General features: G+C 43.0%; 1 protein-coding gene across 1 annotated transcript; it reads right to left on the bottom strand.

Moving 5' to 3' along the window:
• Positions 1-2770: 2770 nt before the first annotated feature.
• On the bottom strand, positions 2771-13463 carry LOC110481384 (solute carrier family 2, facilitated glucose transporter member 11-like). Its single transcript, XM_077787297.2, has 11 exons — positions 13368-13463; positions 12408-12568; positions 11782-11906; positions 10740-10869; positions 10208-10356; positions 9230-9417; positions 8784-8894; positions 8165-8266; positions 7746-7821; positions 7287-7414; positions 2771-6900 (listed from the first exon to the last, which is right to left on the bottom strand). The coding sequence occupies exons 1-11, from the start codon at positions 13461-13463 to the stop codon at positions 6694-6696; spliced, it is 1473 nt and encodes a 490-aa protein (XP_077643423.2). The 3' UTR covers positions 2771-6693.
• Positions 13464-13479: the final 16 nt, after the last annotated feature.

Raw genomic sequence — 13479 nt, 5'->3', positions numbered from 1 at the left:
TTGAGTTCATGCTTTGATTCATCAGTTACTGAGCAAAGGACTGGAAGGAACATCATTTACTGGAACATGGTGAAACTTCCCTGGAAAATGCTGTAGCAGTTAGGGGTAGATCTTAAATGTCTCTGATGACTCTGCTTGGTCTGGAGGATTTTAATCTTGTAATTATCAAGAAATCTGTGGCTGGCTAATAGAAAAGCCAATTCCTGTTGTTAGCTTCACTTTCTCAAGAGTAATGATTTAACAAACTAAGGATCTAAAGTTTTATTTTACCTGTCAAGCAACCAGCTTTGTCTTCTTTTTGCAGCAAGAGATAGGGTGGGGACTCAGGAAAGAATGGCAAAAAGATCAGTGGAATCAATGCCACCAGCCCAGAGAAGGACAATAGCACATTCCACATGTTTTCAGTTCCTAAAAGTTCTCTATGAAAGCATGTTAGAATCTATTCATAGTCCAGTAAAATTACAGTTTATAACTAAATAAGTATTTTCTAAATTCTAGACTAGCTAAAGAGACATTAAATACATACAATCATTGAAAAGTTCAATTGAAATAGATGACGTTTATCTTAGTGAGAGGAAAATAGACTAATACTTTATTTCTTCTACAAGACTGACATATTTCTTAGACTTTTAATTTCTGAAGGTCAAAATATTACCACAACAGCTCTCTGAACCAACAATGCAACTCTGCGTGAAATCATCAAGAAATTAGCAAAACTTTGAGATCTCACAAGTTTAATAAGGATATTCACATACAATCTTTTCTTATTAACTCCAGCAGAGAGATTGCACCTCCAGAGACTGAGTCATCCTTTCCCAACAGAAAGGACTTTCTATCCTCAGGGAATGAGCATGGGAACCTCAGTGACTTGTATGGGGTAGATGCCTCCTCTTTGACTGCTGTAGTTAAGCAAAATAAAACCCCACCCTTGGTGTATGTCTGATTCTAGGACTGGGAGAACACCACTTCCCTGCTATACAGAAGAAAAATAAATATAAAACAGGCAGAGAAGGGGTAGCACAGGCACCTTAATCCAAGAATTCGTGCTACAGTTTTTCCTAGTGCAAGAAACACTGTGGAGGTCACGTTTATAAATCCATGAAGCTTCTTAGGTGAGATCTCTCCAGCATACTGAACATGGGCATTCATATGTATTCCTAAAGGGAGAAGACAGGACAGTGTAAAGGTGTGGAAAGAAAGGCAGAGGGTCCCTTTTCAGTCCCTTTCAGCTCTTTCCTCTCTCTTCTGAACCCTCTCCCATATACCCTCTGCAATAATGGGCTGAAAATGTACCTTTTACTTCAAGTTGTTTAGCTAATCCAGCAGCTCTCTCTACAAGAGCTCTTGAAGACAAAGGACAGCTCATCTTCCCTTGCCCCAGTCTGTTCCTTGTTGCACTGGGTTCCAGCACATTCCTGGGTACTCCCAGCAGGCAGATCTCTGTATCCACCCCAAAGGAATCACATTAACATGGGCCAGTGGGGAATCCTACAGCAGTGATGCCCACGAGGAAGCACCCAGCCAGAACCATCTCAGAGGACTTGGCTCTCCTGCTGAAGCCAGAGAGCAGCACTGCTGTTGTTAGCACCACACTGTTGAGCAGCAGATTTTCTTCCTGCAACAGGAAACAAAACCTGGGTATGATCCATGTTTTACTTTTTCTTCCATAAAAAAGAATGATTTTTGACTCTTCTCCTCTAGATTTACAGGCTGAAGCCATGGCCACATTCAAACCCATTGCTTATAGGACAACAAATCTGGTTAGAAAAAGGCATTATATCTTTGCAGAGGAGTGGAAAGGGAGAAGCTAGATTCCTCTTACTCATGGTGTGAGCAAACCATGAGGCTGAAGGAAACTCCTGCGGGGTAAAATGTCAGCAAAACGATGGGAATTGTATGTCAACAAAAGCTGTGACAAGGGAATAGAAATATCTGCATGTTCTTGTCTCTCCAATGTTTTATGTCCTGGATAAACTCTGCGGCAGCAGGGGGCAGTGAAATTCTCGTATCCCTTCTTTCAGTTGACTAATATTTAATAGCTTCCCCTGTTACAGCCCTGGGGAGCGAGCTGCTGGGAAATGTACTTACTTTCCAAATTTTGCAGTCAGGTACCCACTGCACAGACACCCTATCATCCCACCCGTGCAGTAGGATCAGGGTCTCCTGAGGCAGCACAGAACTGTATCACTCCAGCCAAGTTTCATTGACAAACTTCTGAATGTACTGGAAAAAAAAGAGATTTTTGTTCCACCAAGGCACTAATCATAATGTTCTTCATAATGTTTACAATTTAAACAGATTAATAGTCGTGACTGAAAGCGTGACTGTAAGACTGTAGGACATTTGTTTGCAAATAAGGATTGATCTTTCCTCTCATACAGCCTAATAGTGTACAAGTATCTTTCAAAAATTAATTATACCCTTTAGTGTGTTGTATTCTACCTCTCCTACACCAAAAAGCTAGGACCTTCATTATATTATATATTCATTATAGTAAAGTGCAAATGTTCTTGTGGCCAGTAATGCATATGAAGAAGAAAGGGCTGAGCTGAAGGCTGACTCCATCAGCTATTTTTGGGTTATTTTTTTCCTCCATGACATAAACTTTAAGGAGGTATCTCAATATGTTGTTTCCACAAAATTCTGTGGGAAGTTGTCTTTGGAGCACAGCTCCTTGCAATCATGCACATTTTGACAGTGACAGCATTTCATTTGAAACAGCAGGCAATAAACTGACAGCAACACCCAAGAGCTTTTGTAAAGCATCTGCAAAATGCAAGGCCTAGGACCAAGAGGAACAGCTAGAGATGGGATTTTCTTTTCTCCAGCTTTGCCTACCAGAGAAGTGTAATTTGATGACAGACATTTGAAAACCAGAGAGGTGGGTTCCACCAATGCCCAGCACCACAATCATTAGCAACAGCCTCCGGTATTGAACCTGCCAAAGAGAACAAAGCACATCCTAAGCTCCTGATACCAGCACACCTTTCAGACCATGAGATAATTTACAGCACCTTATGTCTTCACATTTCTATGACTAAGCAACCTTTAACATGCAAAAACCCATCTTGAATTTCACAATAATCAAGAAAATTCATTTGTTAAATTGCTAAAATACACATCTGCACATTCTGCTATGTTCCTCACCCAGCTATTAGCAATCTAAAAAGATACATTCTGTAGTTCTGTTAGTTCTGCTAACCACAGAAAACAAAAAGCATAAAAGCCTTGCTGAGATCATTTGTGTTTACCTTTGTACTAGAAAGAAGCTACAGCTTTCTTGAATCCCTTTTTGCTTTCTCCTTTGCCTCCTCAAGGACAGTGTTCACCATTTTTCAGAGATGACTCAAGTCTGTCCTCTCAAAACCTTTTTTTTTTATATTTCACTTTCATCAATCTTGTATGAAACTATATTTTTATTCAGATATTTTTTTATCTGAATGACTCCTATTGGAAATGCTGGGCTTCTATGATATACATTGAATTTCAGAGCATTTCTCACAAGCACATATGTTTCCAGATATTTAGTCAGGTCACACTTTAAACTGGTAAGTTTTCTCAATTGTCTTTGAAAGCACAGAGCAGTAGAGTGGGAGAGTGTTTTGTGTTTTTCAGTGATACCGTGTTCTCTATCTCCCCCCAAATTCCTTTCTTTCCTGGTTTCTCAGGTCCTCTCTTAAACCTCTCACTGTTTCACATTTCTAATGTATTTTCTTCAGATGCCATTTAGTCAGTCATTGCTCAGCCAGTGTTGTCCCAAGCTCTGGTGCTCATTTTTATTACAAGTATTCCCTTTGCTGCAATCTTAGACCATGCTGCTGTTAGTGACCAGGGCTAGAACACAAGAATTTGGACCCTCACCAGGTCTGAGAGGAAACCAGCCATTTCACCTTGAAACCCTGCCCGCTCTGAGAGCCCTTGTCAAGTCTGCCAGATGAGAGAGATGGGTTCCACACTGAGATTGTAAGAGTTTGGGATCACAGCACAGAAGTTATATTCTAACTATGTGGTGTTTAGCAAATTGTGTCCTCCCCTGACACTGGCCAGGGCCTCTTCTCGCTGGTTTAATTATTCTAAGACCCAGATATGACAAGGTGATTACAACACTGGTAAGTGTTTATCCTTCTTCAATTGGGAGCACTTGCCCTTACTCACACTGCTAAAACCCCTGAGTGTTCCTGTTGTGTGAGGAGTCAGACAGTGCCACAATCTTCCCTTCAGTGGAACAGAGTCCATCTTTACCTCTTTGAAAAGCAGCTTGGGCAGAGGTTTTCCTCCCCTCCCATCTACAACAGGCCTTTAGAATTGTAGCTCAGCCATAATACCTCTTCTTGCCTGCTAGAAGATTTACAATTGCTTGAACTATTTTCCAGATGTAGGAAATGAAGAGTTGGAATATTGGCATTTTGTGTCCTTACTAACTCCCAGTTCTTTACGGAGGCTCAGAGTTCTTCCAGAACCACTCCGAAGTCTCTCTGTAACAGTGGAATTGGCCAGAGCACAATGCAACATCTCAGTGGGCCAGGAGCTGATGAGCTGGAGGAACTAGAGGGGAAAGGAAGATTCATCTTTGAGGTGAGGATGGAAGGAAAGATACACATGGCAGCTCTAGACTTTCCTGGAGAGGTTTCTAAACACTGTCTGTGACCAGTTTTTAACATCTGGTAATCAAACAGTCCCTGCAGAGCCTTGCTGTTTTCCTCCTGTTGTCTGTGTCCCTCTAGAATACTCCTAATGCTGTCTCATTTTCATCTGGCCTCACACCATGGTTCAGTGCTGTACAATGGAAAAAGCAAGCCTTAAATGCCTAGTAGAGGTTTTATTTCTTTTCCTAACGAAGAGGACAAAGTGCATCTGTCCACCTAGGACTTGAACACTACATGAAATGTGTTTTTTCCAGACCCAGTATTAAACTCACCAATAGTCTGGACTTGGAGGGATTTTGTTTTCAGAGATGCTCTGTGTTGCACTTGTATGACCCTGGATCCATCCTGGATCCTGGAACTGCAGATTCACAAGTACTTCTTCAACCTTTATACCCAATCCATGATAGTTTATGGAAGTGTTAATGATTTAGCACTCTTCCCCTCTCGTGGACAGCCTTTAGTAGGAGGGGAGAAGTAAGGCAGGTTGACTACAATCATGCTGCAGAAAGATATGTTTAGGGAAATGAGTTTTTAATGTGTAGTAAGACAGTAAAAACTTCCTCATTGGGAACCAGTAAGTTTGAGAAAGACCAAACCAAATAAAGACCTTTCAAATAATCAATTACCTAATACTTTTTTTCAACACACTTCCAGTGCTTCTTTCCACCCATCCCCCCCTGCATTTTTGACCAAAAGAAGGAATGTAGGCTGGTTATTAAAGTGGCACTGAGCAATCAATGATCTCAAGCCTTGAAACAATGAACTAGGTTTTTCTTGTAGTATGATGATTGTCATGGAAAGGATGGCTGGTTTGGGAAAGTTCCCTGCTCCTGGTATTAGCTTTTGGCACGGCCACAAATACTGCTGGAGGAAAATGTGAAGATAAAATAGCAGGAGCCTTAGGGCTGTGAAGGAAATTGCTGCCCAATATGCAGATCCTTTTGCAAAATTTATTGTGCAGCATTTGCATCAGTTGGTAGTGAGGATCTCATCTCCAGAACAAGACAGACACAGTACTCCTTGAGCCCAACAAGACTGCCCCAGAAGATGGGGCCTCCTCTGTCCCTGAGTCTTCATTCAATGAAAATCAATCCAGGCACAATCAGAAGGATGTGTTTTCCTAGTCACAGCTCTTTATTTCCTTATCAGAAAACTGTAAAGTATGAAGAAGACTAAAAATCTGTCATGTCATATAGCAATGAACACAAATATGAAGCTGTTTTTACCAGGTTTTGTAATGAAAATGTGAAGTATTCAGAGACCTGGAAAGAGAACAGTCACACACATGGATTAAATTCTCCAAGAGAGGTGTCCCTCTTCTCTGTCTTGCAAGTGCCAGTCACTCTCAGGGCTCAATCCCATTGAAACCCAGCATTCTCCAGGCTGAGAGACACCACACAGCCACAGCCAATGAAGGAGAATCTGCACACTGTGTTTGCCCACTCATGATTTCCTGCTGTTCTCCTTTCTTTGCTTATTGCTTTCTATCAGTGCTGACATATCCCTGTTTTTCCCAATAGAAGAATCTCCAAGACTGTAAACGTGGGGGAACATTGCATATTGATTCTGCCTGCTGATAGGCAAGGCACTCTTCTTTCACTGGCTTAAAAGAGCTAAACACTTCTGTGAACTGAAGCTTCTTTGGGAAAGCTCATTGGCATTGACTTGTTAATAGGAGCAGATAATTTCAGTGTCAAAGCTCTGTCTTCTTTGAAAGTTTGCTGTACCTCTGGTCTTCCCAGAATCTCTTCTGCCAACTGTGGAGTCCTGGTTTTGCCAAGAAAATAGCAGCTCCTCTGTTTTTAGTTTATAACTGGAAGCTTGGAGAGACTGACAAAGATCTTATTTTCTCTACAAACTGTTTATTTTTTTTCTGCAGAGGAATTAATTCAGCTCATATTTCAGGAGCTGGAGAGGACCACCAAGTTCATGCTGAACCTTGTACTAAAGGTGAGTTTTTGGTGGATCTATAGATTCTCTCTTGCTTAGTGAAACTTCTGGTCACTACAGTAATAAAAGAGCAAAATAGGAAGTGGAGGGTTTGTTCTTAAAGCCTAGTAACAGTCACCACTGAGCAGTTACTCTGCTGTAGGGCTGCCTGCCCCTTCTTTCCACGATAGTTCAGGCGGTTGAACTCCTCCTTGACCTGTAGCATGGTCTTTCCTTTGGTCTCTGGCAGCACCAGGAGTACAAAAATAGCCATGGACAGACAATATGTCAGGAAAATGATGAAACAGAAATTACCAAGACCTTCCTACAGGAAAACAAAGAAAAAAAAAAAGTGTGCGTAAACCTTTATCTTGATTTCTTTCTCTTATGATATAGAGTTTCTGGGTTTGTATTTACTAAAAGAAAATAGTACTTAGTTGATATAAATCCTGCTTCAGATTGCATCTATTGGTGTTGGTGCCTCAGTCACTGCATCTGTTTTGCCTATGGCACTATAACTTGCAGAATTAGAAGCATTTTGTGGGTTTGCTACACTTCCAGTAAATATCTGGTTAAGATGGAAGAGGCCATCAGAACTGCAATTAATTTGGGCTCTGTCCATTGCATGAAGTGTTGATAAGAGAAGCATGCTCTGGATTCAAGAGGGGTCTAACTTCCTCTGAACTGAAACAAACACCCTACTTTGCTTACCACAATGAAAGGGAACACAAGTCCAAGGATGAAGAGTTGGATCCAGTTTATAACACCATTAAAAACATAAGCAGCCGGTCTGTATGACTGAATAAATATTTCCGTGATCAAGGGGCATACTACTCCACCTGAAAAAATATTGAAGAAAGAAGGAAGCTTAGAAACTTTGCAAGATGCTTTTGTATCTCATAATTAATTTTGCTGCATAAGTTAATGGCTTTAAGTGGCCTGGAAGTGTCTGAAGTGGTGCTTGGCTCTTCAGAAAAAGGCATGTAGGAATGCAATAGGAAATGAATTTTACCTCCTAGCATAGAATGTAGGGAACTATTGACACATGCACTGAATCAGAAGTAGGGATTCATGCCAATTGTGGAACAGCTATGCCTGGGATCTCTCTAAAAGCTGCAGTGAGGAAAGAATGAGTGAATAAATGAAACCATTCCAGTAGAAAATACCAACCTGGCCCGATGCCAAAGCTCATTATGAAAATAAAGACAAGTGCAACAGAGCAGTATGGTACCCAGAAAAAGGAGTCCTGTGGTAGTAAATGAAAAGCAAATAACATCAGAAAATAAAATTTTATTTATCTAGCTCCATTACAAATATTCATCACTACTAAGTATGTCAATGTTTAACATAGATCTATTTCTTCTACTTTCAGAAATGTCATGAGATAGCCTTGGCAGTGATCTTGGCTGTGTAAAGCTACTGTCTTTAATCCAGATGTACATGGCTGGGAACAGACCTCCATGAATATGATGGTTAGCCCCCAAAATACTTCTACTCACTAAAAAGTGATTTGTGGGGAGGGAAATAGTCATGCTATCTGTCATGCAATAAAACATGGGCACAATTCTAGTACATCAGTGGGGTTGTACCTGCAGTGAGAGTGTGACTGTGAGGAGCCCTAGAGCCAAGGCCATCACGGCGTAGTTCTTCCACAGCAGTGTCTTCCTCCCTGCACGCTCGATCAGGAGGCCCTGCAAGCAGGAGGAGATGCTGCCACTGGTGAGCTGCTCCAGCCTCTGCCTTCACTGGCCCCATCTGGGGGGCCTGAGCAGGACCAGGAGCTGCAGGAGGAGCAGGAGCTGGGAGGTGCTGCAGGGAGCACTGTGCGGGCAGAGGAGGTCAGAGGTGCGTCCTGCAGGCAAAGCAGAGCCAGGCAGGAGTGCAGAGTGGGAATGCTCACTCTGCTGTGATTCCTACAGCCTTGGGTCCTACTGGCACATGACAGCTGCCCTTCCTCCAGGAGGGAACTGGGACTCATAAGTCTGGCCCAGAATGAGTTGTGATTTTGACAGAAAGACTCCCAACTCTTTCTAGAAGCTCAATAGAAATGTTCACGGTGCAGGGTGTGGGGAGAAGATTTTATCTGATCTGTTCCATGGTTGATTTGTTGCAAAAATTTGATTCCTGAAGCTCCATTTACAGTATTTCTGAAGATCAAAATGAGCAATGTATTACAGCAGAATAAAATTCACCTGAAAAGCCACTTACACACAGAACTGTGGAGAGGATCTCAGTGGTCCCAATCCCCAGGGAGACATAATGGGTTTGAGCAGGGGGGATCCCAGCCTTGCTAAAGATACTGTATGCATAAGAGTAAACCTGGAAAGAATAGAAATCTGTGAAAGCTGTACACATGTGGCCATGTTTACACTAGTGTCTGTCTTTTTGGACAGAAAATAACTAACCAGACCTTAACAAAATAGAAAACCATCTCATCATTCCAGGGTAATGAAATGCCTTCAGAAGACACTTGCTAAAAGGCAGCTCTGGATTTATCCCATGTCCCAGACTTCCAGGGGGAAAAGTTGTACCAAACAGTACCAACAGATCCCTCCTTAGGGCACTGCTGCAGCCACTCCCAGCCCTTGCAGAGGTTACTTTAGCTGAGGAGCTTTGCCAGCCGTGCAGGGGGCACAGCAAAGCACTGCACGTACCACGTTGGCCCCAACCAGCTGGATGCAGGAGACCACGAGGAGCAGAGTGATGAGCTGCCAGCGCACGGCTCTGTCCCGCAGCAGGTCCCAAACGCTCTTCACCTTCTCCCCACCGATGGCTCTCTGCTCTGACAGCATGTCATTTATTTCAGCCAGATGGTCCCCAGCGCCCCACAGCTGCTTCACAGCTGGAAGGAGAGGAGGAGAAGTGGCCAAGCTCACCAGCACAGACATGAGACCAGAAGCTGTTTTCCTGCTTTGCAGAGTATCTTATTAGAATTTCATGCTCTTTTCTTGCATGAACTTCCTAGAGCTCAGGGCTCAGAATGACAGATCATTCCTGTCTGGTTTTACCCATAAATCTTAACACGACCTCACCTTTGGCCAATAGCTGCTGACAGTCTTTCAATGTAAGTCACACTTATATTCTTACCAATCCTTCCCTGAACACCTTCCTACTAAAGGTGAAGTTCTAGTGCATACTCCAAAATACAGACAAGATAAAGTGACTCCTACATATAAAAAATAAGTTCACATTGAAGGAGTTCTATCTTTTAATAGTTGAATACCCACAGTGACTGTTGTTCAGTTTCTGTCAGTAGCTGCTGTTAGGGTTACTGAAGAACTGGAATGCTTACAGACACGGCATGACAGTGCAGAGCCTCTCTTTCTCACACAGAGAAGGTACTGTAGCTGTACTCTGACTGTTCAGGGCAGAATCTGCATTGTTGGAAATACAAGCTGTGTGTGATCACCTCCCTTGGAGGACCCTGGCACAGGGTAGGGGAAATACTAGTGCCAAGAGAGCACTAATATCCATAGAGAAGAGGCTGACTTTCATTTGAGCTCAAGGTGCTTTCAGAGCCAAAATACCAAGAGTCTTTTTCCCATCTGTACCTTTCTTCCTAGGCTCATTTGGGGCTTTACAGAATTTCCCCTTTGTTCCTGAAAGGAATGCTTTATGATCCATTTCCTTACCTTTGATGCATCCCTCCTTGTCCTTTTGGTCAATGAGCAGGTAGCGGGGAGAGTCTGGGAAGAAGGGGAGGGTGAGAAGCTGAGCAATGGCAGGAACTGCATTGGCTGCCAGGAGAATTGGCCAGAGAGCCTCCACTCCAAGAACTTCTCTGGAACAAAAGCAGCAGGGTGAGAGGGGCTGAGGCACCGTGTGTCCCGGCAGCTCCCACCCGGGACTCTCCAGCATCGGCTCCTGCTGCTCAGAGCCGGGCACAGCAAGGCCACCTGTGTCCTCCTGTGTCCTCCTGTGTCCTCCTGTGTCCTGAGGGCTCGCAGGGACTGACAGTCCCAGCACAAGAGCTGCAGGTAAACCTGCAGGGGCTGATCCCTCTGCTTCTCATCTAAATAGGCTCCATTACCATTATTACAAGATTGATGCATTACCAGATTGGTACCGACTGCCCCAAATAGCAGCCCCTGGGCACAGGTGTGCATTGATATATGCATATATTTTAAGAACAGAAGAAATTGAGTATGTTTCAGACTCTCTTACCTGAGACCCAGAGCAAATCCTACAAATTTTCCAATAGCAGAGAAGGTAGAAGCTGTTATGGCAATCAGCCCGCGGAGCTTCCGTGGGGCACATTCCCCAGCGTACATGATATGGACATTCTGAGTTAAACCTGCAGTGACAAAGGACTGTTAGGGCCATGCAAACCCTGCTAGCTCTGGTGTTTTGGAGGGGACCACTATGGACAGTGCCTATAGGCTTGGCTCTCAGATACATTTTTGTCTGTGCTGAGGATGTGGCTGCCTGACATGAAGCATGTGCCCCCTACTGTGGCCTTGTGACTTTACTAAATATTTCACTAAGTAAGTATGGGCCTGTGGGAAATCTGTCCTTCAGCAGGCTGCCCTTCTCTTACGTTGTTTCCTATAGCCACATATACAGACAGCACTGTGGTTACTCCCTCTAGTCTTAGATGACATTTTTCAGTGGCTATTCAGATGATATGTGCCTTATTTTCTGCTTGAAATCACCAAGTTGGCAAATGCTGAACATTCTATTTGGTCAGTGAATTAATTAATATTTATCCTCTCACATTTTTTTCTGGTTAGTATTATCTTTATCCAACTACTCAGGGACCAAAAGCACTGGTAGAATGTAACCTTCTGAGGCATCTGGAAATTAGAATTGAAAATTATAATTGAATTGGCTTGGAAACCATTCCATTGTCTGTAATGTGCAGGGCAGCATCAGCCACAGTGAAAAGCAACATGAACAACAGAGGGCAGCTCTCTATTGAGCAAGCATGCTTCCCTGAAATATTGCATGTTTTGGCTTTTTCAGAAATTGGCAGTACCTTTTGTATGGACTGGACATAAAGATTGAAGAAAGAGAAATGGAGATGTCATACATTACTCATTTAATTATGTTTGTGGTTTCTTATTTAGTGAAAAATGCACTCAGCTATCATGCTCTCTGCAGAATGTAGTAAAAAGTCTGTGATCTTTACTCAGGCTGGTGAATCCTTGTGACCCTCAATCACTGCTCTTCCCACTCTTTAATACCACAGGTAGGAATGCCAATTTACCTCCACAGACTCCAGAAAATAACCTTCCAGCAATGATCATCTCAAAAGAGCCACACATCCGGCTGAGTCCCATCAGAGCTGCACCCAGCAGAACAGGGATGTTGGCAAGCAGCATGGCCTTCTTCCTGGAATTCATTCAAATTCATGTGAGCACAAATACTGCCCTTGCCTCATTCACAGCCTGACAGGAGTGGCATCAATTGTACCATGGTTACAGACTCAGTGCTGGCTTCTGAGATCAGCTGAAGTAAACGGGAAATGGCAATGGGGAAACCTGTCACAGACTGATCAGTTAGCTGAGGGTTTGGATGCATCTAGTAGAGTCAGTATCTACACTGGAGAACTGGAAGCTTTGTGTGTGGTTGTCTCTGAAATTCTCTTTAAAATGCATGTACTTCTTGAATGAGTTCCCTGGATTGGATTTGCTTTGGACTTTATAAGGAAGAGGGTATGATTTTCCTTGTGATCATTGGCAGATTTTCCATTCTGATTCTTCACTATACTGGTCTTTAATTGGAAGCCCTGGGCTGCTTCCAGTGCCAAATTACTAGCAGTGTTTCTCACACAGTTTATTTTTCTGCAGTAGTGGGTGTAAACAGAAGGAGTGGTGTAGCCACTCTTCCTACCTTCCAAATCTAACACACAAGTACCCAGCAGAGGAGGAGCCCAGGAGCCCACCGATGCTGTAAATGGACACAATGAGGGACCACATCAAAGTGATCATCTCTGCACTGGGAGAGGAGCCATATCTCTTCAGCCAGGTCTCACAGATGAAACTTTGGATGTACTTAAAAAAAAAAAAAAAAAAAGGACTCAGTCAGCATGTTTTTGCATAATTGCATTGCTTTTTAAATTTTCTTACCTGCTAATTGGTCTTTTTGATACATTTCTATCGATCACCTTGGTTGAAATCTTAGCCCCAATGAAATCAATGGGAATTTTGCCATTACCATCCCTGGAGCTGATGTTTTAGCAATGAGATCCAATGAATAAATGTATCGATATTAAATATCAATTGTGAGTTCCAGTAAGGAAATGGTAGGCTGGTCTTCTGTTTCTGTGCTAAACTCTGATTTTTTCTCTACCTGATCTTTTCCTGCCATTCCCACTCATCTGTGGTGATAGGGATGAGCTCAGTGACCTTGGTACCATTCAGGATGACAAATGCCACCCCAGTTTTCCTGTTCCAGCTGCAGGTACGAGTGCTGACCTCAGCTCTAGAGCTACAGTCCTTCCCTGCCCTATTCCACCTTACAGCCACTTGGAAATAGTGTGTGTGGTACACACATGGTACAAGGGACTCCCTGAGCAATGGAGAGAGGAGAATGCCCTGGGAGCAATTCCACTCAGTAGAAGGAAAATGGCTGACTGACTTTTGACTATTATTCATCCTTTCTTTTCCCAGTTCTGTCACATTAGACAGAAGTTGGAACCTCATTAAACACAAGAGCAGTAGCAGCTACTCTTAGAACCAAGAAACCATGATAAGTCTAATTCTGAAAGCGCAAATAAAAAAACAGCCACTGCACGAATGCCTGACAACAGTAGAATCCTGGTAGCTCACTCTTTGAGCTCTCCATGCTTACCTCAGCAGGAGAATTGATAATGGAGACCTGCAATCCATAGTGGAAGGTTCCAGTCATGCCCAGGACAAAAGCCAGGAGAAAAAGGTTGTAGCTCATTTTCTTGCAGGAAATA

Source organism: Lonchura striata, chromosome 15 (assembly GCF_050655825.1).
Source record: "Lonchura striata isolate lonStrDom1 chromosome 15, ASM5065582v1, whole genome shotgun sequence".
NCBI lineage: Eukaryota > Metazoa > Chordata > Aves > Passeriformes > Estrildidae > Lonchura > Lonchura striata.
The sequence above is the reverse complement of the archived record's forward strand: the minus strand, read 5'-3'. Positions and strand labels throughout refer to the sequence as shown.

What these genes read in the sequence shown, in the direction of transcription:
- LOC110481384 (XM_077787297.2), bottom strand. Translation starts at nt 13,463, where the DNA reads ATGAGCTACAACCTTTTTCTCCTGGCTTTTGTCCTGGGCATGACTGGA. An exon ending in CAAGGAGGGATGCATCAAAG is followed by an intron (nt 9,418 to 10,207) that starts GTAAGGAAATGG and finishes CTCTCCTTCCAG; the next exon opens with CTGTGAAGCAGCTGTGGGGC. An exon ending in GAGCTTTGGCATCGGGCCAG is followed by an intron (nt 7,415 to 7,745) that starts GTTGGTATTTTC and finishes ATATTTTTTCAG; the next exon opens with GTGGAGTAGTATGCCCCTTG.